Source organism: Dipodomys ordii, unplaced genomic scaffold, assembly GCF_000151885.1.
Source record: "Dipodomys ordii isolate 6190 unplaced genomic scaffold, Dord_2.0 Scaffold19, whole genome shotgun sequence".
Lineage (NCBI taxonomy): Eukaryota > Metazoa > Chordata > Mammalia > Rodentia > Heteromyidae > Dipodomys > Dipodomys ordii.
Genome location: NW_012267235.1, coordinates 10,618,479 through 10,644,142, shown reverse-complemented (window position 1 = coordinate 10,644,142; position 25,664 = coordinate 10,618,479). Strand labels below are relative to the sequence as shown.

The following is a 25,664-nucleotide window of genomic DNA, read 5'->3' as shown; positions in this document are numbered from 1 at the left end:
AGTGGCGCTGTGGCTCAAGTGGTAGAGTGCTAGCCTTGAGCTGAAGAGCTGAGGGACAGCACCCAGGCCCAGAGTTCAGGCCCCAGGACCGGACCCCCCCCAAAAAAGTTTTAAGGTTTAAAAAATTAATTAATTAGGGGCTGGGAATGTGTCTTAGAGGTAGAGTGCTTGGCTTGCATGCATAAGACCTGGGTTCGATTCCTCAGTACCACATACACAGAAAAAGCTGGAAGTGGCACTGTGGCTCAAGTGGTAGAGTGTTAGCCTTGAGCAAAAGAAGCTTGCGGATAGTACCGAGGCTCTGAGTACAAGCTCCAGGACTGGCCAAAAATTAATTAATTAATTAATATTCAGAGTAATACTAATTCCAAACATTGGAAGAGTATCTAGAGTACAAGAAGAGTCTCCTCTCTCCTCTTTCCTGCTTTTTCCTATTCAATAACAGCCACTGGTAACAGTTGGAGATGATTATATACAACTTCGATGGAAGAGAATTGTTCCTTGACTTGCTTATGTCCTAGGAGACCATGAAAAAAAATCAGTACTCAAAGAGCAACCACATTCTCCACTTTAAATGCATGTATGTATTTGTTTTTGACAAGTAGCACATTTATGAAGTTCAAAACAGGGAAGGATAGATAACATCAAAGTACTTCTCTTGGAAAGCAGCCCTTCTGGCTGGTGAGGAATATCCTTATGGCCCTTCCTCCCAACTTCTGAACTCCTCTGCCAGGACTCTCCTTCCCCTCAGCCCTGGGAGATCGGATGAGGAGCTAGAGGACCAAGGATTGGGGTGGGGGGTGGGGCCTGCCCACTTCTTCCTCATTCTCTGGGCAGTCTGGAGAGGGAGACCACATGGACCTTGCTTCTGCTCCCCAGCCCTGGTCTTTAGCAGAAGCTGAGCTGGGCAGTGGGCCACAGAGCTTCTCAGTACAAGCTGAAGGTGTCCAGGCTTCCTGATCTGCATAAAGTACACACTCACTGTTGCTTCCTGGTGAAGAAATTCCTACCGGGAAGATGGACAGGCCTGCAAAGAAACCTGTAACCTTGGCAAACATTCTGGCCTCTGTGCACACGTATGTGCTTGCACACACAAGTGTTCATACACACACAGGAGACATATCTCCAAAAGCTAGAAAGTCACCAGACTGGGCTCATCTTCTGGAATACCTCTAGCTGCGTGACCCTCCACTCTGTACCTCGGTTCCCCCCTCTGTGAAATAGGACAGCGTATTTCCAGAGGCTCCTCAGCTTCCAAAGCTCTCAAAGGATCCTGGTTCTGATCTTAGAGCCTCATGGCTGCAGTTTTGCCCTGAGAGGCCTCGGGACCATGGCTGTGAAAGGCCCTTCTCCTTGGAGGTGGGGGATGCTCTGTTCCCTTTTTCTTCTCCTGTCCTCCAGGGATCACATCAGACCAGTTCTCAGGCCAGAAGCTACACTCAGGTTTCCTGCCCAACAGCCATCCCTAGAGCCCCACCAGCTTTCTCCTAGGGGCCTCCCTCCTCCTCCAGCCCTGCCCCCACCCCTTCCTCCCTTCCCTGAGAGCTCCTTTTGAATTACATTCCAACGAAACCATCCTTCTAAGACCCCGGTGTGAGCTTTGTCTTCCTGGGTACCAGTGGTTGAGGGAAGGGTGCATGCTTAATGATTAAGAACAGGGCTCTGAGCTGGGTGCCAGTGGCTTACTCCTGTCATCCTAGCTATTCTGGAGGCTGAGATCTGAGGATCAAGATTTGAAGGCCTTGAGATTCTTACCTCCAATTAATCACTAAACAAAAACTGGACTTGGAGCTGTGACTTAAGCTGTAGAGCAAGCCTCAGCCCCAGCATACACACACACACACACACACACACACACACACACGGAACAAGGACTCCAGAGTTGACTGTCTGGGTTGGAATCCTGTTTTTGTTTTTAAAAAGCTTATTTTTGTGACCTTGAACAAGTTACTCCCCTTCCCACTCTCTGTTTCTCCATCTCCAAAAGGGGTATAACAGTACCCATTGGGATTGCAGTGCCCATGAGATTCCTGGGAAGCCCCAGTGAGCTATGTGAATGTTTGCTGGACTGGTCACGTTACTGGACTAGCCGGGTCACTGTCACTAACACAGTCTTGATTTTTTTTTATTTGAGTTTATTTTATGCTAAATTTATTCCTGTGCCATAAGTTTTTGTTTCTTCAGTTTCTTCTGGGATACCTTTTTCTTCTGTGCAACCTCCTCCTCTGGTTTAGGCACAATCTGCTCCTTCTCAGTAAGGATCATCTCAATGTAGCAGGGGGAGCTCATGGATGGGTTAATCCTACCATGGGCTCTGTAAATTTGGTGGCGCATCTTAGGTGCTTTGTTCACCTGGATGTGTTCAATGACCAGGGATCTACATCTAAACCCTTCAGTTCTGCATTACTCTCTGCATTCTTAAGCATGTACAGCAGAAATTCAGCACTCTTTTTGGGCCACCGACCCTGTGTCCAGCCCCACTGTTTGGCCTGGGCACACCTGCCAACTCCACCATTGTAACCCCGGAATGGCACACATTGCTTCTTTAACGTGACATCTTTCAGATACTTGGTCGCTTTTCGGATATGCCTACCCTTGATGGCCTGGGCTGTTTCTCTGGTGTTCTTAGAGTGTACACGAAGATTGGAACCTCTTGATTTGCATGCTTTTGTGGGGTTTTCTGGGTCTAGAGAGTAGCGAACCATTTTCACAGGTCACCTCTGACCGCTTACAGGAAGAGCCACAGTCTTGATTTCTAAGACCCCTCAGAAGGACACCCAGGTGGCTGTCAAGTCACAGCCACCGACAGTTTACCCAGAATCACACACTCAGGGTCCCAGGGAGACATACACACTTTTGTGTGCATCTGCATGTGGAACAGAGAGAAATAAATAGTTGCACTTGGGGACAATCTGCCCCCCTGCTTGCTCCGCCCCTGAGGGAGGTAGAGGACACACATGTGCTGGGTACGGGTGCAGGTGCTGGGCATGTGGTAAGGTTGGAGGAAGAGAGAGATTCTGAAAGGTTGGAGGAGGAGAAGGTAGCTTGTCCCCAGGGCAGCTGAGAGCCCTCCCCTTTTCTTTCCGGTGTTGGGGTGGGAGGTGCACATGAGGGAGGGGAATCTGGGGAATCTGAGGGGGAAATCTCCATTGTCTCCTGTCTCCTGGAGATGCCAGGCCTGGAAACATCTCTGCTGCCATTCTGAGAGGGTGTGGGCTTCCCTGCGGGGGGACTTGTGAGATGTGGGGTTGGGAATGGGGTACTCCTTTGTCCCCTCCCCTGCAGGAAGCATGGAGCTGCTTGAGGGAAACAAACATGAGCCCCAGCCATTGTTTCTAGAGAAGCCTCCACTTCAGGAAGGCTCCAAGCTGGCCAATGGCCTTTGGCTTTCTACTCCTAGGGACTCCTGGGGGCCACGGACACTTCCTTCCACATCACTTCCTCTCATTACCCTCGTCCCCCCCCACACAACCAAGCCTCCAGGACAAACACTGAGTGCCTTTCAGGGTGAGAAGGGCTGGCAAGGGCTGGCCACACCAGGTCACACAGGGGTGGCAGTTCTGTCCTCTCCCTAATGTCCGTGCCAAAGATCACCTCTTCTGGCCAAGGGAACAGAGCCACTGTAAGGTCCCGGGGTTCCCTGCAGGTGTAGAGGAGGATTCTAGAAGTAGGGGAAGAGGGGTGGGGGAGCCCCCTTTACAACCCCAACTCTGGGATATTCAGTGCACAACTTGATTTGGGTTTCCTAACTGGGACCCATCCAGCCTTCTCGGAAGCAGTCACTGGCAAAAGGGTGACTTTCCCCTCTTCCTAAGTCAAGCTAATGTCCCAGCCAGGGAGGGCAAAGCTACCTACATGGTGTTAGCCCTAGGGTAGACTTAACTCCACTGTGGACTGTGTGAGCTTCGAACCTATTGCCAGTTCCTCCTTTGCCCATTGGCAACGTAGCCATATGGAGGAGGTCTAGCTTGAAGAATACAAGAGAGCCAGCAGCTCAGCCAACAGCCAGCCAGCCAGCCAGCAGCTCAGCCAACAGCTGAGACCCAGCTGGGATTTTAGACCCAGGGCCCCAGTACTTTCCTCAGTACTCCCTAACTCAAATTACAAGAGCTCATGGACTGGATGAGATACTATGGCTTAGAGCCCCGGTAGCTTGTGAGGCTTTGGCCTTTGTCTCATGAACTGGTTCATAGGTCATGGTAGATGTATCTAGAACGTGCATCTGGCCTTACAGCTACCATCCACAGCCTAGCCATTGACTGATGCTTACGTTTGGCCAAAGAAATTTTCCTCCAGTGGGTGATAATAGCCAGGGTAGTGTCTCTACGTTCATCATCCATCAGAATTACCAGTGGGACTTTGTGTGTGTGTGTGTGTTGATCCTGAAGCTTGAACTCACGGCTTGGGTACTGTCCTTAATTTCTTTGCTAAAGGCTTGTGCTCTACCACTTGAATCACAACTCTACTCCAGCTTTTTGGTGTCTCATGGACTTTCGTGCCTGGGCTGGCTTTGAACTTCAATCCTCAGATCTCAGCCTCCTGAGTAGCTGAGATTACAGAAGCTCCTGGATCCTGGCAAAGGTACTTAAAAAATATGGACATTAAAGTTTTATTTCTGAGATTCTTTTTCAGTTAGCTTGAGCTGAGACTCAGACTTCACTCTTTTGCAAAAGATTCTTTTTTTTTTTTTTGGGTCCGGTCGTGGGGCCTGAACTCTGGGACTGGGCGCTGTCCCTCAGCTCTTCAGCTCAAGGCTAGCGCTCTATATCTTCCTTCCTTCCTTTCCTTCTTTTTTTTTTTTTGCCACCCCTAGGTCTTGAACTCAGGGTCAGAGAGCTGTCCCTGAGCATCTTTCGCTCAAAGCTAGAGCTCTACTGCTTGAGCTACCTCTGGCTTTTGCAGAATAGTTTATTGGAGATAAGAGTGTTAGTATTAAGCTCACCTTTGGTCCTCAGCTCCACCCAGATCTGAGGCCCTCCCATCCCTGGAATTCTTGCCATACAGCTGGCCCCTCCCTCTCTCCTCCCAGACCCACCGGAAATCCCACCTGAGTTCACTTCCTTCCCTCAGACCCCTCCTGCCACCTGGATGGTCCTGATGCCATGTGCTCCCTGTTGGGGGAAATATGGTTCCTCTAATAAACCTTATAATAATCTTTCTCCTGTGCCTGCCTGTCTCTGCGTGGTCCCCTGGGATGAATGCATGGGACCCTTCAAAGAGTCTCAAGGATTTTTCTGTGCAGGCTGGCTTTGAACCACAATCCTCAGATCTCAGCCTCCTGAGTAGCTAGGATGACAGGCGTGAGCCACTAGAGTTATTTTCTATAGCGTAGAAAATGACAAAAAAAAAAAAAAGTAACAATGCAGCCCTCCTCACAAGAATCTGTTATTAATGTAGTATGTGTAAACTGTCCCACTAGCAGCTGATTTTCATGCAGCAAAATAAACATAAGTCATAAAGTGTGAGGCAAATCAAGTTTTATTGGACAATAATATTAAATTTCATACAGTATTTCTTGGACATCTGTTGATCACAACACAGCAGACAAAAAAAAATAAAAGGTATAAAGGACCAGGTGCTGGTGGCTCCTGCCTGTAAAACTTAGCTACTTAAAAGGCTGAGATCTGAGCATTATGGTTTGAAGCCAGCCTGGATAGACAAATCTGATAGATCCTTATCTCCAATGAACCAGCAAAAAGCTGGAAGCAGAGGTGTAATGCAAGTGGTATAGCTCTAGTCTCCAGTGAAAAGGCCAAGTGAGAGCATGAGACTGAGTTTAAACCTCAGTAGTAGCGCGCACACATGTATTAAAGGTATATAGCCAACCATTTTTTCAGCACCTTTCAGAGCAAATACAGATGATTAGGATGAGGGAATAGACACTGTGGCTCTGTCCTCTTCTCTCAAGTCATGAGTCCTTTAGACGAGGATTTTATGGACCTTTAAAATCCCCAAATCTTTGAAGCAGGAAAACAAGAAGGAAGGGCTCTGGGTTGGACACAGTGTTATGCTTACAGTTTCTTTCCCCTCCCTGGACCAACACAAGTCCTGCCCAGCCATCCACCACCCTGGCCACATATATTTGTGTCAACTCCTCTACCTGCTTCAACCTGGTGGGCTTCCATTTTAGCCTATCACATTCTATCACGTGTTGGAAGTTTCCCATGCATGAGTCCCATATCCTCCCCAACTCCCCCGCCCCGACACCCCTAATCAAGCACAAGTTCGCTCTGTCTTCTGGGTAGAGGAGGTTGGAAGAAGAGGCCTACGCCATGACTGGAGACCTAGAGCTCTAGACCTTCCCTGATTTGCTCATTTCCCTGTTTCCTAACTTGAGAGGCCAAGTAGCCAGGCCTCTCTCTGCCCAGGTGCTGGGCTGGTCCTAGTGAATTTGTGGGGATAGAATTGTTCTGCACACAATGTGTACCAGCAGTCTCCTGAGGAAAGTGAAATGAGGAGCACTGAGTCCAGCCTGATAAAGAGGGGGGTGGAGAAGGGCAGACATCCGAGCAGCCCTCCCTCGACCTTGACAAAGGCAAGTCCTTCTTTAGAAGATACAATTGATCGCCCCTCACCCGCTCAGTCTGGGATCTGGCTCACCCGTGCACTGGGAAGGATCCCATGAAGAACTTCCCAGAGGCATTGAAAGTCTCATAGTGGCCAAAAGGCCTTGAGAGTAAGGTACCACTCTTTCCTGAGCACCCATTGTGAGTGAAGCACTGGGGGAGGTGCTTTTGTGAACACTTGTGGACTTTTTTTGGGGGTCAGTTGTGGGTCTTGAACTCATGGCCTGGGTGCTATCCCTGAGCCTTTTTCACTCAAGGCTAGTACTCTACCCCTTTGGGCCACAGTGCTGCATCTGGTTTTGTTCTGGTGGTTACTTGGAGATAAGAGTCTTGCAGACTTTCCTGCCCAGGCTGGCTTTGAACCTAGATCCTCAGATCTCAGCCTCCTGAGCAGCTAGGAATTACAGGCCTGAGCCACTGGTGTTTGGCTACTTGTGGACCTTTTAAGAGGAACTTATTTCCCTCCTATTTTAGTGCTGAGGAAATGGGGGCTCAAGATAGTTTACTAACTTCTTCTGGCCCCTTAGCCAGTTGGAAACTGAGCTGCTACCGAACGTAAGCCTGTCTGATCTCTCCAGGACAGAGCCAGAGAGAGGCTCAAGGGAATCCATAACAATTCCTGGTAGTAGACAAGTGAGATGCTCGTGCTGTGTTTCAGAGGATCCAAGGTTCTTGAGAACAAGAAAGGGTGCCTGTATGTGCATTCATGCTCAGGGGTGGATGGTGGGTGGAAAGACAGCACTGGAGGTCAAGACAGAAATCTCCCACTTGAGCCCCAGAGTAGAGAAGACTGAACTCCAGACACAGAGTCCTTGGGTCTTTGACCCAGTAAGGGTGCCACCAACCAACCAAAGGCTGGAAGAGGAGGTTTACCCCATAGAGGCCCAGAGCCTCCAACCTTCCCTCACAGGTCAACTCCCTATTCTTTCTCCTTCTGCTGTGTGTGCTCATTTCCTACCCAAATCTCTGAGGTCTACAGAAGGACCCTCACCCAGTCCAGGGCCACTCAGTCCCACACAGAGAGCAGCTGCCCTGGAGAAAGGTCTAGAGGAAGACACATAGGTCTTCCTGTTCCGTCTGGAGCCAGGGCTGGGCTAGGGCAGAGCTCCACTGAAAGTCATGATAGGCAGGCAAAGAAGGGAGCAGAGGTCAGGCGTGGCCTGGGCTGGCAGGTCAGGGGACCTCTGGGATGGTAGGCTGCTCTTCTCTGGCTTGTAGCAGGGTGACACCTCACACCTGTTGGAGGCAGAGCAGGGGTAAGGAAGGCCCAGTCCCCCCTCAACCACTCCTAGCCCCTTCCAGGCCTTTGATCTCTCTGGGACCTCCCCCTCTCCCCCACTTCTGAGCTAGAACACAGCTGGGGCTTCCTTCCTACCTGAGCACACTCTGTAGGATCTTTCTCTCATCCTGGTCAAGACAGACAGCGAAGGGGCAGCCATTAGAGCCGATGATTTGCACCTTGTCCACTTTCATCTGTGAGGTACTAATCTGGAAGGGAGAAGCCAACACGGACCTGGAGCTCTAGCCACACAACTCTGCCAGCCCTCAGTGCTCAGTCCCCCAGAGCTTCCCAATAGAAGTGTGTGTGTGTGTCTCCCCCTGGCTAATGGCCAGGTCAGGGGAGCAGTCCTGAGGCCTCCATTGGGCTCTACCTGCCCTCTGGCCTCTTTCCATTCCTGAGTGGAAGCGAGCCCCTCCCCTAAGACTACCCTGCCTACTTCACCCCCCACTGTGATACCCTTGGGGTCCTCCCCACCCCCAGCATGGAGCCCACTCCTCAGGCTCGGGGCTTTCTTGTTTCACATACTTTCCAAATCCACACCATCCACAGGACACAGGTCCCACCATGACACCCACCACGCTGTCCACCTGTGCAAACTCCAGACCGACCATAGGTAGCCCTTGTCTCCCAGCCATGGGCCCTGCCACTGCCATCCATTCTGCCGTCTCTCGCATTGCACACATGGACACAACACGTACTCATAAACACGTATGTGGCTATGAAGACATGTGATGGGTACACATGCCCACGACACACTCCAGGATGTGTCCAGAGTGTGTCTCAAAGGAGAGGGAAACTGGGCTGGGAAGGTGGCTCGGTGGTAGAGTGCTTGCCTTGCATGCATGAGGCCCTGGGTTTGATTCCTCAGCACCACATAAGCAGAAAAAAGCTGGAAGTGACGCTGTGGCTCAAGTGGTAGAGCGCTCCTTGAGCTGAAGAGCTGAGGGACAGTACCCAGGCCCAGTGTTCAAGCTCCATGACTGACTGAGGGGGGGGGGAACCCTTACCTGGTTGAAGCCCTTCTTGGATTTGGGGTTCTGCCTTTTCACTACTTCTGTGAGGGTTAGCGTCAGGGCCTCCATGCTGGAGTCTGCAAGGCAAAGGAGGCTCAGGCCATGCTCAGGACCCCTTTCCTGGGACATCCCTCCCTTCCCTGACCCCCCCTCCCTCTTACCCAGATCCTCCGGCTTCCGGCAGGCCTTGTTGAGGTTGACAGTAGTACAGACTTTCTCTAGGTTGCTCCAGCGGCTCCGGCCACTGATGGACCCCTGGAACAGCACATCCAGACTCCTCAGCCTTTTTTTTAGGAGGCTCGGGAGGCCAGAGGGAAGAGATGTCTGCTCCTCGTGCTGGGGAGGACCAGCAGTTCCCTTACCTTGCTGTAAATAATCTGTAGTGTTAGAGGGATGGCCTCCCGGTCGCCATCGATGCCCAGTCGCTTGCAGCCAGGACCTGTGCCACAGGCAGACACCCTCTTCACTTCCTCTTGCTTAGCTTGGCCTCCCCAGGGGAGAGGGGAGGGATTGCATCTCCATGGCTGTACCTCCCCTTGAGCCCCACCATCCTCGGGTCCTGCTGCCCACAGCCTCAGTTCCCTCAATTCCATCCTCCCCAGGACTCAGGGTGGGCCTGCCCAGGGTCCTACCTTGCTCTGGCCTGGCCCTCAGGACACCTCCCTCTACCAGATCCCTGCCTGGCCCCAGGAGCCCTCCCTTCCCAGGCCCTGCCTTCCTGTGGCCCCACCCCACGATCCATCCCTCCCTAGGCCCCACCTCCAAGATATCTCCCTTCCACGGCCCCGCCTTCCTCTTGCCCTGCCTTCAAGATCCCCCAGGCCCTGATCCCATAGCTCCGCCCTCCCAGGCCCCGCCTTCCTTTGGCCCCGCCCCCAGGACCCTCCTTCTCCAGGCTCTGCCTTCTTCTGGCCTGGTCTCCAAGGCTCCCTCTCCTCCAGTCTCCTCCTCCAGCTCAGGGCTCAGGCCCTGGCATACTCACCGGAGGCCTTGATAGCTCGCGTAGCGGCCGAGTGACCCAGCTCCAGGGAGTGGATGAAGATCTCTGATGTCTTCTCCCCAGAGACAAAGGTCAGCTGGAGGGGTCAAGGGGCAGGTGGGTCAGGCATGCGGCCTCACCAGCAGAGCTGATGCCCAGGGGGGTGGGAGTAGGGGTGCAGCTGGGACTACTCACACTGACCCTGGGAGTATGGGGGGAAGGAGGCAGCAGGCAGGTAGACCGCAGGGCCTTACCTCTGCCTGATAGACCTGCAGCAGCACCGGCCGGGCGGCAAAGCGGCAGTAGTAGAGCAGCATGTCGGCCAGGATGGGCAGCTGGGCAGAGGAGCCCTCCAGGGACGGGGATTCAACCTTCAGGGATTGCTGTAGCCCATGGGGTGGGGGGAAGCAAAGTAAAGGAACAGAGGGTCAGAGAGCCCAAGGCCAGGAAGGCAAGACAGGCACAGAGAAGGCAGAGGGAGACAAAGCAGGAAGAGAGAGAGGGTGTCATGGAACCCAGGAGAGAGGCCTTGGGGAGCGGCCTCCCTCAGTATCTCTCAGGTGACCCATAGGTCTCTAGGGAGGAAGGTCCCTGGTCAGGCTGGACCACCCAGGAGCTGAGGAAGGGAGGGGAAATCTGAGGTCCTCCAGACTTCTCTGAGGATCTTCCCTGTCACCTCTGTGACCCCCTACTCTTGTCCTCAGGGGCCCCACCAAGCTCAGTCAACAAGCATGGTCCTTGTTCTTTCCAGATAGGACCTCTATGGAAGCCTTGGGAAGGATTCGCTAAACTCAGCACCTTCTGAGACCCCTGGATCTTCCCTTCCTGTACCCCAGCAGCCACGTACCTGGCATAGGACTTCGGGGGGCAAGTGCATGAGGCCTAACACGTTGCGCTCATACCAAGGGTCAAGCATACCGAGGTAGTGGGAGATGTCATTGGTGCTGTCTTCCCATGGGTTCGGGCCCAGCTCCTGGGACAAGGGACCAGAGTCATTCCCTGGAGACTTACCCCTCTTAGCAGCCCCATGTCCTTGGAGGGAGGGGCATGATGGTTTTCAGATTTTGTCCAGTATGGTAAAACATCATGGCCAAGTGCCAAGGCAGGAGGGAACACATGAGAGTTAAGGGTCAGGCAGGAAGAGGCATCTTGCAGCCGCAGCTGATTGGTTTGGATAATATCTGCCCAGCAGCCTTCAGGAAGCTGGAACTCCACTTTCCCACCCCATCCGGTCTACAGCTAGAGACATACCACAGGACAGGGATGCTTTGGGGAGTCTGTGGGGAGAGGAGATGTCTGGTTCCGAGGGGCCGGGCTGGTGCCTTGGCTTCGCTTTACAGGCACATAAAAGAACTGAAGCTTGAAGAACCGTGTGAGCAGTGGGCGATTGTTCTCTAGCCTCCTGGCAAGGGAAGATGGTGAGAATCAAAGCCCTGGGGGTTTTACTCCTAGACCCTGATCCTCAGGCCCTGGATCCAATCATATGGCAGACAATCAATCCAGGCCCTGGATTCAATCATATGGCTCTTACCGGAGATTGCTGTATGCCCGAGCTACCTTCCCTGAGATGCGATCGGAACCAAAGACCACCACTCGGAGTGTGGAAGCCTTCGGGTCCTCATCTCCACTCAGGAAGGGCCGGCGGCGCTGGTGGCGAAAAGCTGGGGCCAGGTGCCAGCTGGGCAGCTGGGTGCTGAGCCTGGGCTGGGGCAGGGAATGGGAGCGCTGGGCTCGGGTGGGAAGCTCTGCTGTACAGTCCAGGGGGCTGCAGAGACTCCCCGCCCTCCTGAGGGGCAGGGGCATGTCCGAGCCTCCCTCTAGGCTTTGAGAATCCCTCCGAAGTACCAGCTGGCTGGTGCTTTTGAAAAGTTTATAGATCCTATGAAACTTCTGCCTGGGCCGGCGGTGGCCTCGGTGTTCGTGGCTTCCGGTTCGCTTCGGCCCTTCGGAGGAACTTTCCTCGCTGTCTTCCACGTAGCCACTGTCCATGCCGTCCGTGAGGCCAGACACGAAGGAAGTCAGCAGGTGTCGAGAGAGCGCTGGCCCTGAGGCCTGGGGGGAGACCAGTGACAAGGTGGAGTCACCGGATGCCAGGGAGCTGGTGGAAAGGAGCGAGTCCCTCTCGGTGCAGTGCCCATCCGTTTCCAAGTCCTCCTCCTCTTCCTCCTCTTCCTCCTCTTCATCATCCCCCAGGACCCCTGGCTGCAGCAGCTCCTGCTCCTTGAGTAGGATTTCCTGCAGGATGTCTGGAGGGACGCAAAGACACGGTCAGTGGGTGTGGCTAGTAAATCCCTTGGGAGAATGAACCGGCTCCTTGAGACTCGAGGGGGCTAGCCTGGGATAACAGTGCTGCCCTCCTCACCCCTCCCCTGTTCCCTTCTATTTACAGCCTGGTTCAAGGCTGCAGGCCTTAGACTAGAGGGCAGTAATGGGGAATGGGCAGGTGACGCAGGGCCCAATCTGCTTCTTACCGAAGCTGTCCCGATTCCAGCTGCAGGTGTAGCACCTGGCCACCGGGATGGGGATGGTGTGGAGCTTGCCAGGTTTTGCAGTGTCTGTAGGAGCAAGAAGGGCAAGAGAAGGGAGCTGGGGATAGGCCTTGTTAGGATGGCCAGCCCGGTCCTCTCTGGCCTCAGAGAGAAAGCCAGAGTTGGGAGAGGACCAAATGGTCCACAGCTGGATGGACCAAGGTAAAGTGGGAGCCAGGCAGCTAGGTACTCTACCGCTTGAGCTACGCCTTTAGTCCTTTCTTTTGGCCCTCAATTTAGTTATTTTTCAGGTAGGCTTGCTCCAAATGTCAATCCTTCTACTTACGCCTTCTTGCATAGCAGGGATTAGTGATAGGCAATACTACACCCAGCTTGTTGGTTCAGATGGGAAGGGTCTCCCTAACATTTTTCCCAGGATGGCCTTGAACCACAATCCTCCTGACCTCCACCTCCAAAGTAGGTGGGATGATACGCATGAATTACCTTGCTTCGTCCCTAGAAAGGTTCTTACGAAGAATGGTGTAATGGGAACTGCTAATTGACCCTCAGTCTGCTCCCTTATCCTGTCTGGAGAGCTGCTGAGAAGACATTTTCCGGGATTATTTGAGACAAAATGTGGCCATGTGGCACAGGTGGGCCTCAGAGGATATAGGCAGCCAGACCCGTGGCTCACACCTGTAATCCAAGCTACTCAGGAGGCTGAGATCTGAGGAGCATGGTTCAAAAGCCAGCCCAGACAGTAAAGTCCATGACTCTTATCTCCAGTTAACCACCAAAAGCCAGCAGTGGAGCTATTGGCTCAAGGGATAGAGCACTAGCCTTGAGTGGAAAAGCTAACGGGCAGTGCCCAGGCCCTGTGTTCAAGCCCCAGAAGAAACCAGCACCAGAAAAAAGACACTCAGCGCAGATGTGACCTGCAGCTTCCTCTTCAGCAAGCCTATTTTTTCCCCCTCTCTTCTTCCAAGTTACACCCATGACAGCAGCTCACATCTTGCACATGGATTGGTGCCCTGATGGATTGTGGAGCCCAAGCTGCTGAGGAACCAGATCCTGAAAGGCTGTGTGGAGCAGAGCAGTCACCAGACCCACTGGGCTGCCAACCCAAGGGGCTACAACAGGGGATGAAGAAAGCAGGCAGAGCCCGGATGCTCCCTTCCCACCCCCGAGTCTCACCTAAGACTCCGGGGAAGCCAGCTTTTTCTCCCACTGCCCGCAGCTTGGTCCTGAGCCACTGCCTGGCCTCGGCTGGGTCCTGGATGCTGGATGCCAGTTCCTGGGCCTCTGCTGTCTCTGTGAAGATGTCTTCCAGCTCTGCTAGGGTCTTAGACTGAAAGCCCAGGAGGATGCAAGGTGTATTTCTGTCTGGTCTGGTCCAGCTCACAAGATCTGATCCAGGGCAGCAGGGTCTCCTGGCCCACCTCCCCTGTGTCTGACTGCATGCCAGGCCTTCAGTCCAAAGCACGCTCCTATTCTTATAGCATGGGCCTTCTTGGAAGGCACCAGGCATCAGCAGCTGAGCCTAGCACCTGGGCACCACCCAGCACTGTCCACCATGATGCCCCTGGGGACCCACCTGAAGCCGGTGGTGCAGGCTGGGGAGGTCGCAGTGGGCGCCAAAGGTGGCCTGGAAGGCATGCAGGAGGAGGGTGGTGTAGGCGCTGTGGGGTGAGTGGCCAGGGGTGCTCAGCTGGTCTGCCACAGCAAGGAACTCAGCCTGCACCTCCATGGGGTTCAGCAACAGCACGGTGCTGGGACACAGAGGGGGACACAGATGGGTAATGGCGCCTGGGCCAGGGCGGTAGGCCAAGGTGGCCGCACCCTTTGTGCCCCTGTGGCTCTGTTTGCTGGAGACCCAGGCCTCTCACAGCCCTGCGGGGCCTGCACAGGGGAGGCAGCAGGCCAGGAGAGGATGGGGACAGGGTGGGTGGAGGTGGGGGTATGTGTCCGGTCCCACTACCAAGGAGAAGGTTTGGTGCACTCTGGAGGAGTTTGCACATGATGCTTACAAAGGATTTTTTCAAAATGGAGCTGAGGGGTTCTTTGTTTGTTTTTTATTTTGCCAGTCCTGGGGCTTGAACTCAGGGCCTGGGCACTGTCCCTGAGCTTCTTTGGCTCAAGGCTAGCACTCTACCACTTGAGCCACAGCGTCACTTCTGGCCTTTTCTGTGTATGTGGTACTGAGGAATCAAACCCAGGGTTTCATGCATACTAGGCAAGCACTCTACCACTAAGCCAATTTCCAGCCTGAGATTTTAAAGGAAGTTTGGACCTTAATCAACCAACTTTCCTCCTATCCTCCCTCCCTCCCTTCCTCCCTCCTTCTCTCTCTTCCTTCCTTCCTCCCTCCCCCTCTTTTCCCTCCCTCCCTCCTTTTTTCCTTCCTTCCTCCTCTCCCCCCTTCTTTCTCTCCTTTTTTTCTCTCTCTCTTTCTTAGTCTGGGCACTGTACCTGAACTTTCTAGTTCAATGCTAGTACTCTACCACTCCTGGCTGTGTTTGATGGTTAATTGGAGAAAGCAGTCTCATGGACTTTCTGGCCTGAGCAAGCTTCAAACCTTGATCCTCAATCTCAGCTTTCTGAGGAGGTAGGATTATAGGGGTGAGCCACGGGTGCATGGCAGACAATGTATCTTTTGTATAGATCCTAGACACAAAGGATGGGAAAATGCTGTTTGAGTAACAAGAGGAATATACACTGTGGAAAGATACCAGGTTAGACTGGTTCAAATCCTAGCTTGCACCCTCGCCGTAGTTGTACGACCTTGGGGAAGCCCCTTGGCCTCTCTGATCTCAAACGTCTTCATCTGTGGAGTAGGAATGAAGGGAGGTAATATGGATCCAGTTCTCTGGCATGAATGATGCAGACCCTCGGCCCAGAAAAACATAAATATACTCACAAAACACCACCCACAACTCCAAAGCATCCAGGTGCCCAGAGAAGCTTGGTGGTGGTGGAGGTGTTGGGAGAGTGTATATATGCAATGATGGGGGTGCTGGGGTGCAGGGGATGGTGGAGGAGGGGCTTGCCCTGTCTCCTCCTCCCCAACACTTACACAGTGGAGCTGCGGTGACTCCTGATGGACAGGCCCTGCTCAGCTCTCACCAGTCGTTGGTAGGAGATGCCTATGGGCCAACGTGAGAGAGAGAAAAAGTGAGCTCACCTGTCCCCTCACCGGCCACGTCCCACACCTTGCCACGCACTGCAGCTGAGGCTGGCAGCTCCCCGGCGGGGCTCAGAAGAAACCTGGAGAAGACCTCAGCCATCTGTGTGGCCCTCAGCTGGTCACTGGATGGCTGAGCCTCAGTTTCCCCACGTAAAAGGCAGCACAGAGGGCATGGTCCCAGAGGCTTCTCATCAGCCCGTGATTCTCGGCTGGGAAACTGGCACAGTGGAAGGAACAGCCCTGGGCCCAGGATGCTTCGAGTCCCCACGGCCCAGACAGTCCTGAGTCACCGACTCTGCACCCCCACGGGGCTGGCATCTTCCTATAGTGTGGGGGGGTTAGTAGGCACTCCACAGTAACCCCCATTCAGCTGTAGCACTGCCAGGCAGAGTCCTTCCAACCTCCTCTGCCTGAGCTGGGAAGCTAGGGCCACCCCTCTGGTTAGGGAGAGCCACGACTGGGGATTTAGAGATAGTGGCAAACACAAAGGCCACAAATTGTGTTTGGTAAATGGCAGAAACTCTAACTGGGGGCCTAATTGCTCTACGCCTTGGCTTTTCGGGTTATGGTCAGTGTTATGTTCCTGAAACAGTGGCTGGACGCCATCTAGTGGCCATTCCTATATATTGCAGAAAAAAGCACTCTCAGTGCTTTGGTTTGCAGTGGTTTGGGAGGTGGAGGTCCCCCTTCCCGACTGCCTTGAACTGCATGGCACACGGGCGAATATTCCCCTTTTCTGCTACTACTCAACTTATTTCATTTGCTGGTGCTGGGGCGGAACCTTTCAAGACCTTGTGCATGCTAAGCAAACCCTACCACTGACCTGTACATCCTATTTAATATCTCTACTGTGTCATCCACACCCTGCTAATAACCCTGTTCATCTTTACCCTGTTCTGTTAGGTCTGACTGAGGACATGTAGATGCCACACGGCAGGAACAGCGAGCTGTGGAATTACTCTCTCCATGTGGGGTTATTCCCTGAAATACTAGACTCTGGGGTTTGAGCCCCCCTCCCTCCACCAAACACACACACACACACACACACACACACACACACACACACACACACACATCCCAATGACTCATACACAAGTTGTCTGTGATTGTTGCTCAGGATTACTGATCCATTCTTTACAGGCAAGGTTTCTGGTCTGCCCAGTAGAAAATAAACCTGGTACTGATGTAACATTTCCTGATACCCCCAAAACCAGGCACAAGGTGACCCTCTTGGAGGGTGGAGTCAGGAAGTAAGGGGTACCCCCAGCCTTGTTAACCAGCCCACTTCCTCGGCTACCCAGCCACAGTTTCCATGGCAGCAGGCTCCCTAAGCCTCCACGGGGTAGAGAGAGTGTCTAGCTCCCTGGATCCCTTGTCCTCTTCCCCCTGGGACCCTGCGGAAGCTAACACTTTCCTATTGCTTATTTTCTTCAGTGATAGGAAATCTAGAGAGGAAGCCTCCATCCTCAGAGAGCACGCCATTTTACAGATGGGGAAACTGAGGCACAGATACATTGAATGTCTTGCCAACCCAGATCCAAGTTTTGAAACTGCTAAGTTCTCTGGCTTCCATTCCAGCCTTCTGTCCTGTCCTGTTGCTTACTTTTCTCAGCTGGGATTTCTGGAGGACTGGACTGGACTGGGGTAGGGGAGCCACAGAAATAAGGATCATGGAATGCCACACAAGAGCCTTTTTTTTCTGACAAACTCACCTCAGGGTTGTGGCAGGGCGGTCCCTGTATGTAGTCTCCTGTTTACTGTGGATGAGGGTCGGGGCCTGGGAGACTGACTTGGGGAAATGAGTTAAGTTGCAAGTGATTTTTGTTCAGAAGAAAAGATAATGCCAAAAATTCTGGTTTTATTCCACTGTATGATGACTCATTTTGTACTTCATTTTGCTATCTTAGTCTGGCTTATATGAAGAACTTACATTTCTTTCTTTTCTTTGGTTTTCCTCTCTCTCTCCTTCTTTCTTTCTTTCTTTCTTTCTTGGTGGTGGTTCTGAGTTGGGATTCAGGGCCATGTACTTGGTGGACAGGTGGTCTACCACTTGAGATACAGCCTACTCTTTCTTGCTTTAGTTATTTTTTCTAGCTATTATTATTAAAAATATTGTTATATTTTTGGCCAGTCTGAGGACTGAACTCAGGGCCTTGAACTCATTTGTTTTGCTTGTTCATGACTGGTGCTCTACCACTTGAGCTATGTTTTGCCTCCAGGTTTTTGCTGGTTAACTAGAGCTGGAGTCTTCTAGACTTTTCTGCCTGGGTGGGTTTTGAATTGGGATCCTTCAGATCTCAGCCTCCAGAGTAGCCAGGATTCTAGTCCTGAGCCACCAGTCCTTGGCTAACTATTTTTCAAATAAGGTCTAATTTATGCCCAACCTGGCCTGGACTATAATCCTCCTATTAATGTATCTCGAGTAGCCTGGATGAAAGATAGACTCCCCCACATGCAGCTTTAGAAAATTTTTCTTGCTTGAGATAGAGTCTTGCACATTTTTTGTCCTGGCTGGCTTTGAACTGTGATCCTCCTGATGTCTGGCTCTTGAGTACCTGGGGTTACAGACATGAGCTACCATGACTGACTTCTCATATTTTTTCCTTAAGCCCTTTCTACCATTTTGCTATTCCCTCAGCAATGAGTGGACAACAGGAAGCACGGGCTCGTTGTAATATTTAAATACAGTTTTGAACTGTTTGAAAATGGTTATCTGACATGCAGGAGCTAATAGTTCCCTGCTTTCCCTGGAAGAGAACTTTCTAGCTGCCTTGCGTGAGCTTCCCCCTGTCCAGGCGTCTGATTTCTCCCTGTTCATCAGGGCCACTGAGGTGTCACATGGTCCCAGAGAGGGGGTGCAGTGCAGGCCCTTAGCAGGGGGAAGGGAGCCAAGGCTCCCAGCATTCCCTTTGCTCGGGGCCTTCATTCCATGTGCACCTCCAGTGCTCTGCCTGGCTCTTGCTCCCCAGGCTCAGTTTTCTAATCTCACTGGTTCTAGCTTTACCTCTGCTTCCCTTTCCACTTCACATGGGCTCATAGGATGCCAGCACCTGCCACAATACCTCAAGGCACAGCATGCATTCAACTGAGGTGAGCCATTTGGCTCTTCTTAAAACTGGGAAGTGGTCTCCCCACAGATGACATCCCTCCCCAGCCAAACCTGGAGCTCGAACTCAGGGCTCTTTTGCTTGACTTTACCACTAGAGCCATATCTCCACACTGGCTTGTTGGTGTCTGATTGGAGATAAAGGGTTTCATGGACTCTCCTGCTTGCCTGTCTTTGAACGACAATCCTCAGGTCTCAGCCTCCTGAGTAGCTAGCTACCAACGTCTGGCTTTCATTTAAATCTTTGGTATGCACTAAAGGCCCCGTCAAGGCAGTTGTATTTTGAATTCTTTCCCTTGAAATGGTAGAAGGAAAGAAAAAAGATTTCCTTCTTTGGTTGGGGGGGGGTGAGAGAAGTGGGAAGTGAGAATGGAGATTGAACTTCAGCTGGCTTGCTCATTTAGGATGTCTTAGGAAGGTAGATTAGCAGACTCTTTAGAATATACCTGTACACCTTTCTATGTGCCACACCGTCTCCCCAGGAACTTTTCAACTCTTATTAACTCTGCATCCAAGGATCTACCACAAGGAGGGGACATTTTACAGGTAGACTTTGGGCTTGGCTAACTCTACCTGATCATTTGTAACAACAGAATTTTGATTGGTTGGGAGAAGACAGATGGTTAAACTGGGCACCTGTGGCTTACACCTGTAATCCTAGTTACTCAGGAAGCTGAGATTTGAGGATTGTGGTTCAAAGCCAGCCTAGACAAGAAAGTCCGTGAAACTCTTAACTCCAGTAAATCTCCAGAAAACCGGAAGTTGCACTGTGGCTCAAGTGGTAGAGTGCTAGCCTTGAGCTGAAGAGCTGAGGGACAGCACCCAGGCCCAGAGTTCAAGCCCATGACCGACAAAAACAAAAACAAACAAATAAATACAGATGGCTAATTGGTTGGGAGACAGGCAGATAAGCTGATTGGTTGAAGTAGAAAGGTATGACCCTTCTAAAGGAATTCACAAGAAAAACTTCAATCCTGAGCTTTTTAGGGAGCATGAGTTTGGGGAAAAGTTTTGGTGTTTCTCTCCTGTGTTGTTTATATGTTGGCAATTAGGTGCTGTTAATACTAAACAGGATGTAGAGAAGGTAAATACTATCATGGACAACCAAAGTTGAATTACAAGATATGTGAAGGCCTGTTTTTTTCTTTTTTGCTTCCTTTTCTTTTTTGTTTTGGTACTATTAGGACTTGAACCCAGGGCCTCCTGCTTGTGAAGCAGGTGCTCTACCACTGAGCCATGACTGCAGCCACAGGGCTTACATTTTTTTACTTAACAATTTAGTAAACATCTTTTGTTGTTGTTGTTGGTTGTGGGCCTTGAACTCTGGGCCTAGCACTGCCTCTGAGCTCTTCACTCAAGGTGAGTGCTCTACCACTAGAGCCACAGGACCACTTCCGGTTTTCTGATGGTTAATTGGAGATAAGAGTCTCATGGACTTTTGTTGCCCAGGCTGGCTTTGAACCGCGATCCTCAGATCTCAGCCTCCTGAGTATCTAGGATTACAGGCATGAGCCACTGGCGCCTGGTTTAGTCAACGTTTTTTTGACCTGACAAACTTGTCCTTGGATACAGCATTCTGAACCATGGTCAAAATGTAGGTCTTTGTTCCTTGGCAGATGGTTAAGAAGAATGTGCTGATGAGTGTCCTTGTAGATGCTACATCTTTGCATTTCCATAGTTACTCATCAGAAGTTCTTTGCTAATTTGGTAGGAAAAAAGATCTCTCACTCTTTTAGGTTAGCCTTTGCTTTATTACTCATTGGGGTGAGTATTTTGGGAGCCATTGCTTAGCCATTTGTGGTTCTTTTGTTGATGTACTAGGGCTTGAACTCAGGACCTAGGCACTATCCAAACCTCAAGGTTAGAGCTCTACTACTTGAACCACACCTCCATTTCTGATCATGTTCTTTCTATGGGTGTATTTACTTTTTACAAAGTAAAAAAAAAACAAAGCAAAACAAAAACAAATTTTGGGTTTATATATTCATTATTATATATTCATTTTTGCTGCATTTAATTTTTTAATGTTTCATTTATGGGTGGATTCCCATGTATAAGATTTAATATTATGCTTTCAGATCTTTTTAATTCTTTATCATTGTTGATTGGGGATGCATTTGACAGCTCTTCTCGCTGGTTCAGGCTTCTCCCTCTTGTAGTTTTTTGCCAGTCCTGGAGTTTGAACTCAGGGCCTGGGCACTGCCCCTGAGTTTCTCTTGCTCAAGATTAGCACTCTACCACTTGAACCACTGCACCAGTCTGGCTTTTTCTGTTTATGTGGTACTGAGGAATTGAATCCAGGGCTTCATGCATGCTAGGCAAGCACTCTACCACTAAGCCACATTCCTAGCCCAGTTCAGGCTCCTGTAGCTTATTTTTCTTCTAATTGTACAGTGTTGCTTTTTATCCTTGGATCTCTCACCTATTTGCAAATTACTTTGTGGCTCAGATAGAACCTGTGTTTTCTTTTTGGAGAGAATTCTAATTCATTAAAAATTGTCAATTATCCTGACATCATTTATTAAATGAGTTGTTTTATAATCACTGGCTTGAGGATGCCACTTGGTTATATAATAAGTCCTTATATATACAATTTGTTTATAGATATTACCTTTTGTTCCACTCAACTACTTCTTTGTGTATGTGTGTGTGTGCGTGTGTGTGCGCGCCTTTCCTGGGCTTGAATTTAGGGCCTGGGCACTGTCCCTGAGCTTTTTTGCCCAAGGCTAGTGTTCTACCACATGAGCCACATCTCCACTTCTGGAATTTTGGTTGTTAGTTGGAGATAAGAGTCTCACAGAGTTTCCTGCCTGGGGTGGCTTTGAACTTCAAACCTCAGATTTCAGCTTCAGGACCAACACACACACACACATACACACACACACACACACACACACACACACACACACACACACACACACCCTAAGTAAATGCATAAATGGACAAATAAATGCTATCATAGAGCATTTATTCTATGAAATGGACCAGTTATTGTGCTAAATTTTTAAATGATTGTATTGGTATTTTGATTATGGTTACACTTAATTTTCCTAGCACCTGATATTATTATAATACCAATGTAATCCACTAGTGATACCTATTCAATTATTTTTCCTTTAGGAAAGTTTGTTTTCTCTAAGTAGAACACTCACTTTTCTTTCATTTAAAAATATTTTCAGTGGCTTCTATCAATTTTTTTCCTTCCATTATATTTTCTTACTGGTTGATGCTGGTATATGGCAAAGTTCTGAACCTATCCTGTAATTCTGACAAGTATTCATCCAGGTGATTCTCTTAGACTTGAGAGATAAGCATTTGCCTGAAAGTTAAATGATTAAATCATTATTGTCTCCAGGTAAGGAAACAGTCTTTATTTTTCTCTTTTTGCATAGGCAAATACTTATGAGTGAAGACAGAAAGGTACCTGAGTCAGAAAGTAGAGGAAGTGTCTCTAGCTTTTCACTGTGGCCTCTTGCCATATGCAAAATACTTCTATGGCAATACTTTTCATACAATGAGGGCTTTTTTTTTTTTGTTTTTGGTCCAGTCGTGGGGCCTGAACTCTGGGCCTGGGCGCTATCCCTCAGCTCTTCAGCTCAAGGCTAGCGCTCTACCACTTGAGCCACAGCACCACTTCTGGCTTTTTTCTTTTTGCTTATGTGGTGCTGAGGAATTGAACCCAGGGCCTCAGGCATGCAAGGCAAGCACGCTACCGCTGAGCCACCTTCCCAGCCCCATAATGAGGGGCTTTGAATACCAGTAATGGATTGGAAGTTTACCAAATGTCTTCGAGACACATCTGTTGAGATGTGAATGTGGTTTAATTCCTTGCAATATTAGCACGATGAGTTACTCTAACTGGGGGCTACCTCTCAGTACATTCTACTTGGTTAGGTTTTCTCTTGTACTCTTGCTCTTTTCTCTGACTTCATTCCTATGGCTATAACAGTACTTGCAATCTCCCAAGAACTTCTTCTCAGGTCTCCTCTATGCAAAACAAGTCCTTGTTCAAACTGTCTGGTGCCCATCAACGTGTGCATCCCTGGCACCACCAGAATGGAGCCACGTCACTCAAGGTTTCCTACTTGTTTGCATTGTAAAGGAGACACATAAAGCCTCATGTAAGCATTCTGTGGGCTTCTCTGGTTGATCCACACCACCTTAGAGACCCTCTTTGGCTAAGCTCTTCAGAGGAACTGGCCAAGTGGTGGTGGTGGGGGGGAGGGGGGTGTCTCCTTGTTCTGGGCTCTATCGCTCCCTGGTGGTTCTTCCTTGAGTTACCGCTCATGTTTACGGTTTTAGCCGACTGAGCCCCACTCTGTGTACCATGAAGAGATGCCAAGGCTGTGACCCTGGGCGGGGTTTTGCAAGGTGAGGAGAGTCAGCTCTAAAGAACAGTCTCAGAAGATCCAGAAGCATTCTGACCACATGAACTCTGCCCCTTGTGCCTGTGTCCTGGACACTTACCTGGAGCCTTGAGCTCAGCATCGATGAAGGTGAGCAGTTCTTGGCAGATACTGCAGTAGGGAACTGGCCATGTGAGGAACTGGTGGTAGGTTTTGGCCGCCTTCAGAAGGAGATCTGACTCAGGTGGAAAGTGTGGAGTCTAAGGAGGAGAAGGGGGCAATAAGCAGGGAGGTCCAGACGAAAAAGAGCTCATTGGTATTCCGGAACTACTCTCTTTCTAGACTGTTCCACCATGGGTGTGTATTTTGTGGGAATAGTACATCCCAGCTTAAGGTCAGGAAGAATTAGCAGTGACTCCCCAGGAGTGAGTTACAGATGGGCTGGCTTTGACATGTGATCCTCAGACCTCAGCCTCTTGAGTAGCTAGGATTACAGGCGTGAGCCACTGGTGCCTGGCTTCAGACGTCATTTTACATGGTGCCATTGCTGCTATTCATGCTGAGGAACACTTTTCAATGCTTAACCTATTTTTTTTGCCAGTCCTGGGGCTTGAACTCAGGGCCTGGGCACTGTCCCTTGAGCTGCTTTTGCTCAAAGATAGCACTCTACCACTTGAGCCGCAGTGCCACTACCAGCTTTTCCTGTTTATGCGGTAGAGCAATCGAACTCAGGGCTCCATGCATGCTAGGCAAGCACTCTTCCACATTACCAGACTTAAACTGTATTTTATTTGACTAATTCTCACTACAGGGGAATGCTTATTCTTTTTATTTTATTTATTTATTTATTTTTCTTTTTGCTGGTCCTGGGGCTTGAATTCGGAGCCTGGGTGCTGTCCCTGAGCCTCTTTGCATTCAAGGCCAGCACTCTATCACTTGAACCACAGCACCACTTCCAATTTTCTGGTGGTTAATTGGAGATAAGAGTCTCATGGACAATCCTGCCTAGGCTGGCTTTGAACTATGGGAATGCTTATTCTTTAGGTGGCTTGATTCCGTGTCTATGGAGTCATTCAGTGTCACCAGTTGCTTGGTGAAACTGACCACTGGGAATGAACAAATGAGGTGAAACTTTTTATGGCTTAGGAGCACACACACATGGACACAATTCTTCAATGAAGCCCAAAAGATGCCAGACACAATAGCTTGAACCATATGGAGACTTCTCAAGATGGCGGCTCTAGTCCTTCTCAAGGCTGGAGAAATGTGGATCATTCATGGTAAGAAATATATCCTGTATTCATCTAATCACTCAGTGTGGATGATTCAATGTGGAAAAAAATATTTTGTACATATCCACGCTCACCTTGCATTCATGTATATATATCCTGCATATATATGAAAATAGATCCTGTACCTATCCTGTGTTCAATTAAAAATCAATTAACTCATTAAAAAGGACCAATTAAAGTCCATTAATCAATTAAAATATATTTATATGTGATATATATGTATTTACATATATTTTTATGTATTTATATAAATCAATTAAGATGTAATCAATTAAAAATAGATCATACAGTTATATAGATGATGTTCTCAAGGCATCAGAGTTGAAACACATCTCAAGTGTCATTGCCTGGCAGTTTCTCTCTGTGGCCCAATGAAGGTTACTCTTCCTTTTCTTCCCTCTCCTGTCCCTACCCACTTGAACTTACACAGAGGACCGTGGAATAGAAGAGCAGAGCCAGTGGGGCGAGGAGGTCATAGGTACCCGTCTCTTGGACCTATGGAGAGGACAAAGGGGTTAAAATGCTAAAAATCTCGTTGCCCGTTCTGGAAATCTGGGGACTTGCACAGCAAAAACTCACTGCCTCTTCAGTAGTAGCCAGCCTCCGCAGGCTCGTTTGGATTGTTCCTTTCTCTTTATCCTGAGTAGATATTGTGTATACCACAATTGCTTTTCCATCCCTTCTACAAAGCCCTTCCCTTATGCCGGGCACTGGTGGCTCATGTCTGTCATTGTAGCTACTCAAGAGGCTGTGATTTGAGGGTCATGGTTCATAGGTAGCTGGGGCAGGAAAGTCTCGGAGACTCTTATCTCAGAGCTAGAAGTGGAGCTGTGGCTCAAGTGGTAGAGCATCAATCTTGAGTGAAAAAGAAGCTAAGGGCTAGCATCCAGGTCCTGAGTTCAAGCCCCAGGACTCCCGGCCTCCACCTCCACCCCCACACAAAGTGGCTTGAATTCAGACTCCTGGAGATCTTGTTATGTGTTCACATTTTCTAGAAACTCTCAATGCGCAGCTCTGCGGAAAGACAAAACTCATGGGCCCTAGGCTTTGGCCAGACTCCTCTGGTGGTCTGAGCACCCCGACCTGCCTCCTTCCTGGATGCTGGGCACCAGTGGTGCCCTCTGGCTCTGCAGCTGGCCTCACCTGGTGGGTCTTCTGGAGGATCTGCTCCAGGAGGATGAGGAAGTGGCCGGGGTCCCTGCTGACCAGCTCCTGCAGGCTCCAGCAGTTCAGACACAGCCCGGCTGAACAGAAGCAAGAGGTCAGTGGTCAGGCCAGGTGTCTGGCTGCTCTCAGGATCACAGGCAAGGGTGATTGGCTTTGAAACTTTCCAGAGAGTCTTGAAGGAATTGCTGGGGCAACACCCAACCCTATCAGTTCCCACCCAGACAAAACAACCCATTTTTTCCTGCATTCACAGGAGGCTGC

General features: G+C 50.2%; 1 protein-coding gene and 1 pseudogene across 3 annotated transcripts in view; both read right to left on the bottom strand.

Annotated features, from left to right (window-relative positions):
* Positions 1-2,140: 2,140 nt before the first annotated feature.
* On the bottom strand, positions 2,141-2,737 carry LOC105983360 (annotated as a pseudogene). The gene has a single exon (XR_001174940.1). The product of XR_001174940.1 is annotated as a 60S ribosomal protein L17 pseudogene (transcript).
* Positions 2,738-6,924: 4,187 nt separating this feature from the next.
* Positions 6,925-25,664, bottom strand: part of Pik3r5 (phosphoinositide-3-kinase, regulatory subunit 5) — a 63,429-nt gene continuing 44,689 nt past the window's right edge. Inside the window, exons 3-19 of one of the 2 annotated variants that reach the window (XM_013013041.1) lie at positions 25,380-25,480; positions 24,663-24,731; positions 23,066-23,204; positions 15,382-15,451; positions 13,903-14,077; positions 13,503-13,656; positions 12,312-12,395; positions 11,372-12,086; positions 11,092-11,242; positions 10,688-10,813; positions 10,095-10,223; positions 9,844-9,937; positions 9,224-9,300; positions 9,023-9,116; positions 8,856-8,938; positions 7,942-8,054; positions 6,925-7,802 (exon numbers count right to left, since the gene is read on the bottom strand). In XM_013013041.1, the coding sequence (XP_012868495.1) occupies positions 7,661-7,802; positions 7,942-8,054; positions 8,856-8,938; positions 9,023-9,116; positions 9,224-9,300; positions 9,844-9,937; positions 10,095-10,223; positions 10,688-10,813; positions 11,092-11,242; positions 11,372-12,086; positions 12,312-12,395; positions 13,503-13,656; positions 13,903-14,077; positions 15,382-15,451; positions 23,066-23,204; positions 24,663-24,731; positions 25,380-25,480 (2,516 nt within the window). In that variant the 3' untranslated portion in view covers positions 6,925-7,660. The remainder of the gene's footprint in view (positions 7,803-7,941; positions 8,055-8,855; positions 8,939-9,022; positions 9,117-9,223; positions 9,301-9,843; positions 9,938-10,094; positions 10,224-10,687; positions 10,814-11,091; positions 11,243-11,371; positions 12,087-12,311; positions 12,396-13,502; positions 13,657-13,902; positions 14,078-15,381; positions 15,452-23,065; positions 23,205-24,662; positions 24,732-25,379; positions 25,481-25,664) is intronic. The other variant, XM_013013042.1, reaches the window with a different exon arrangement.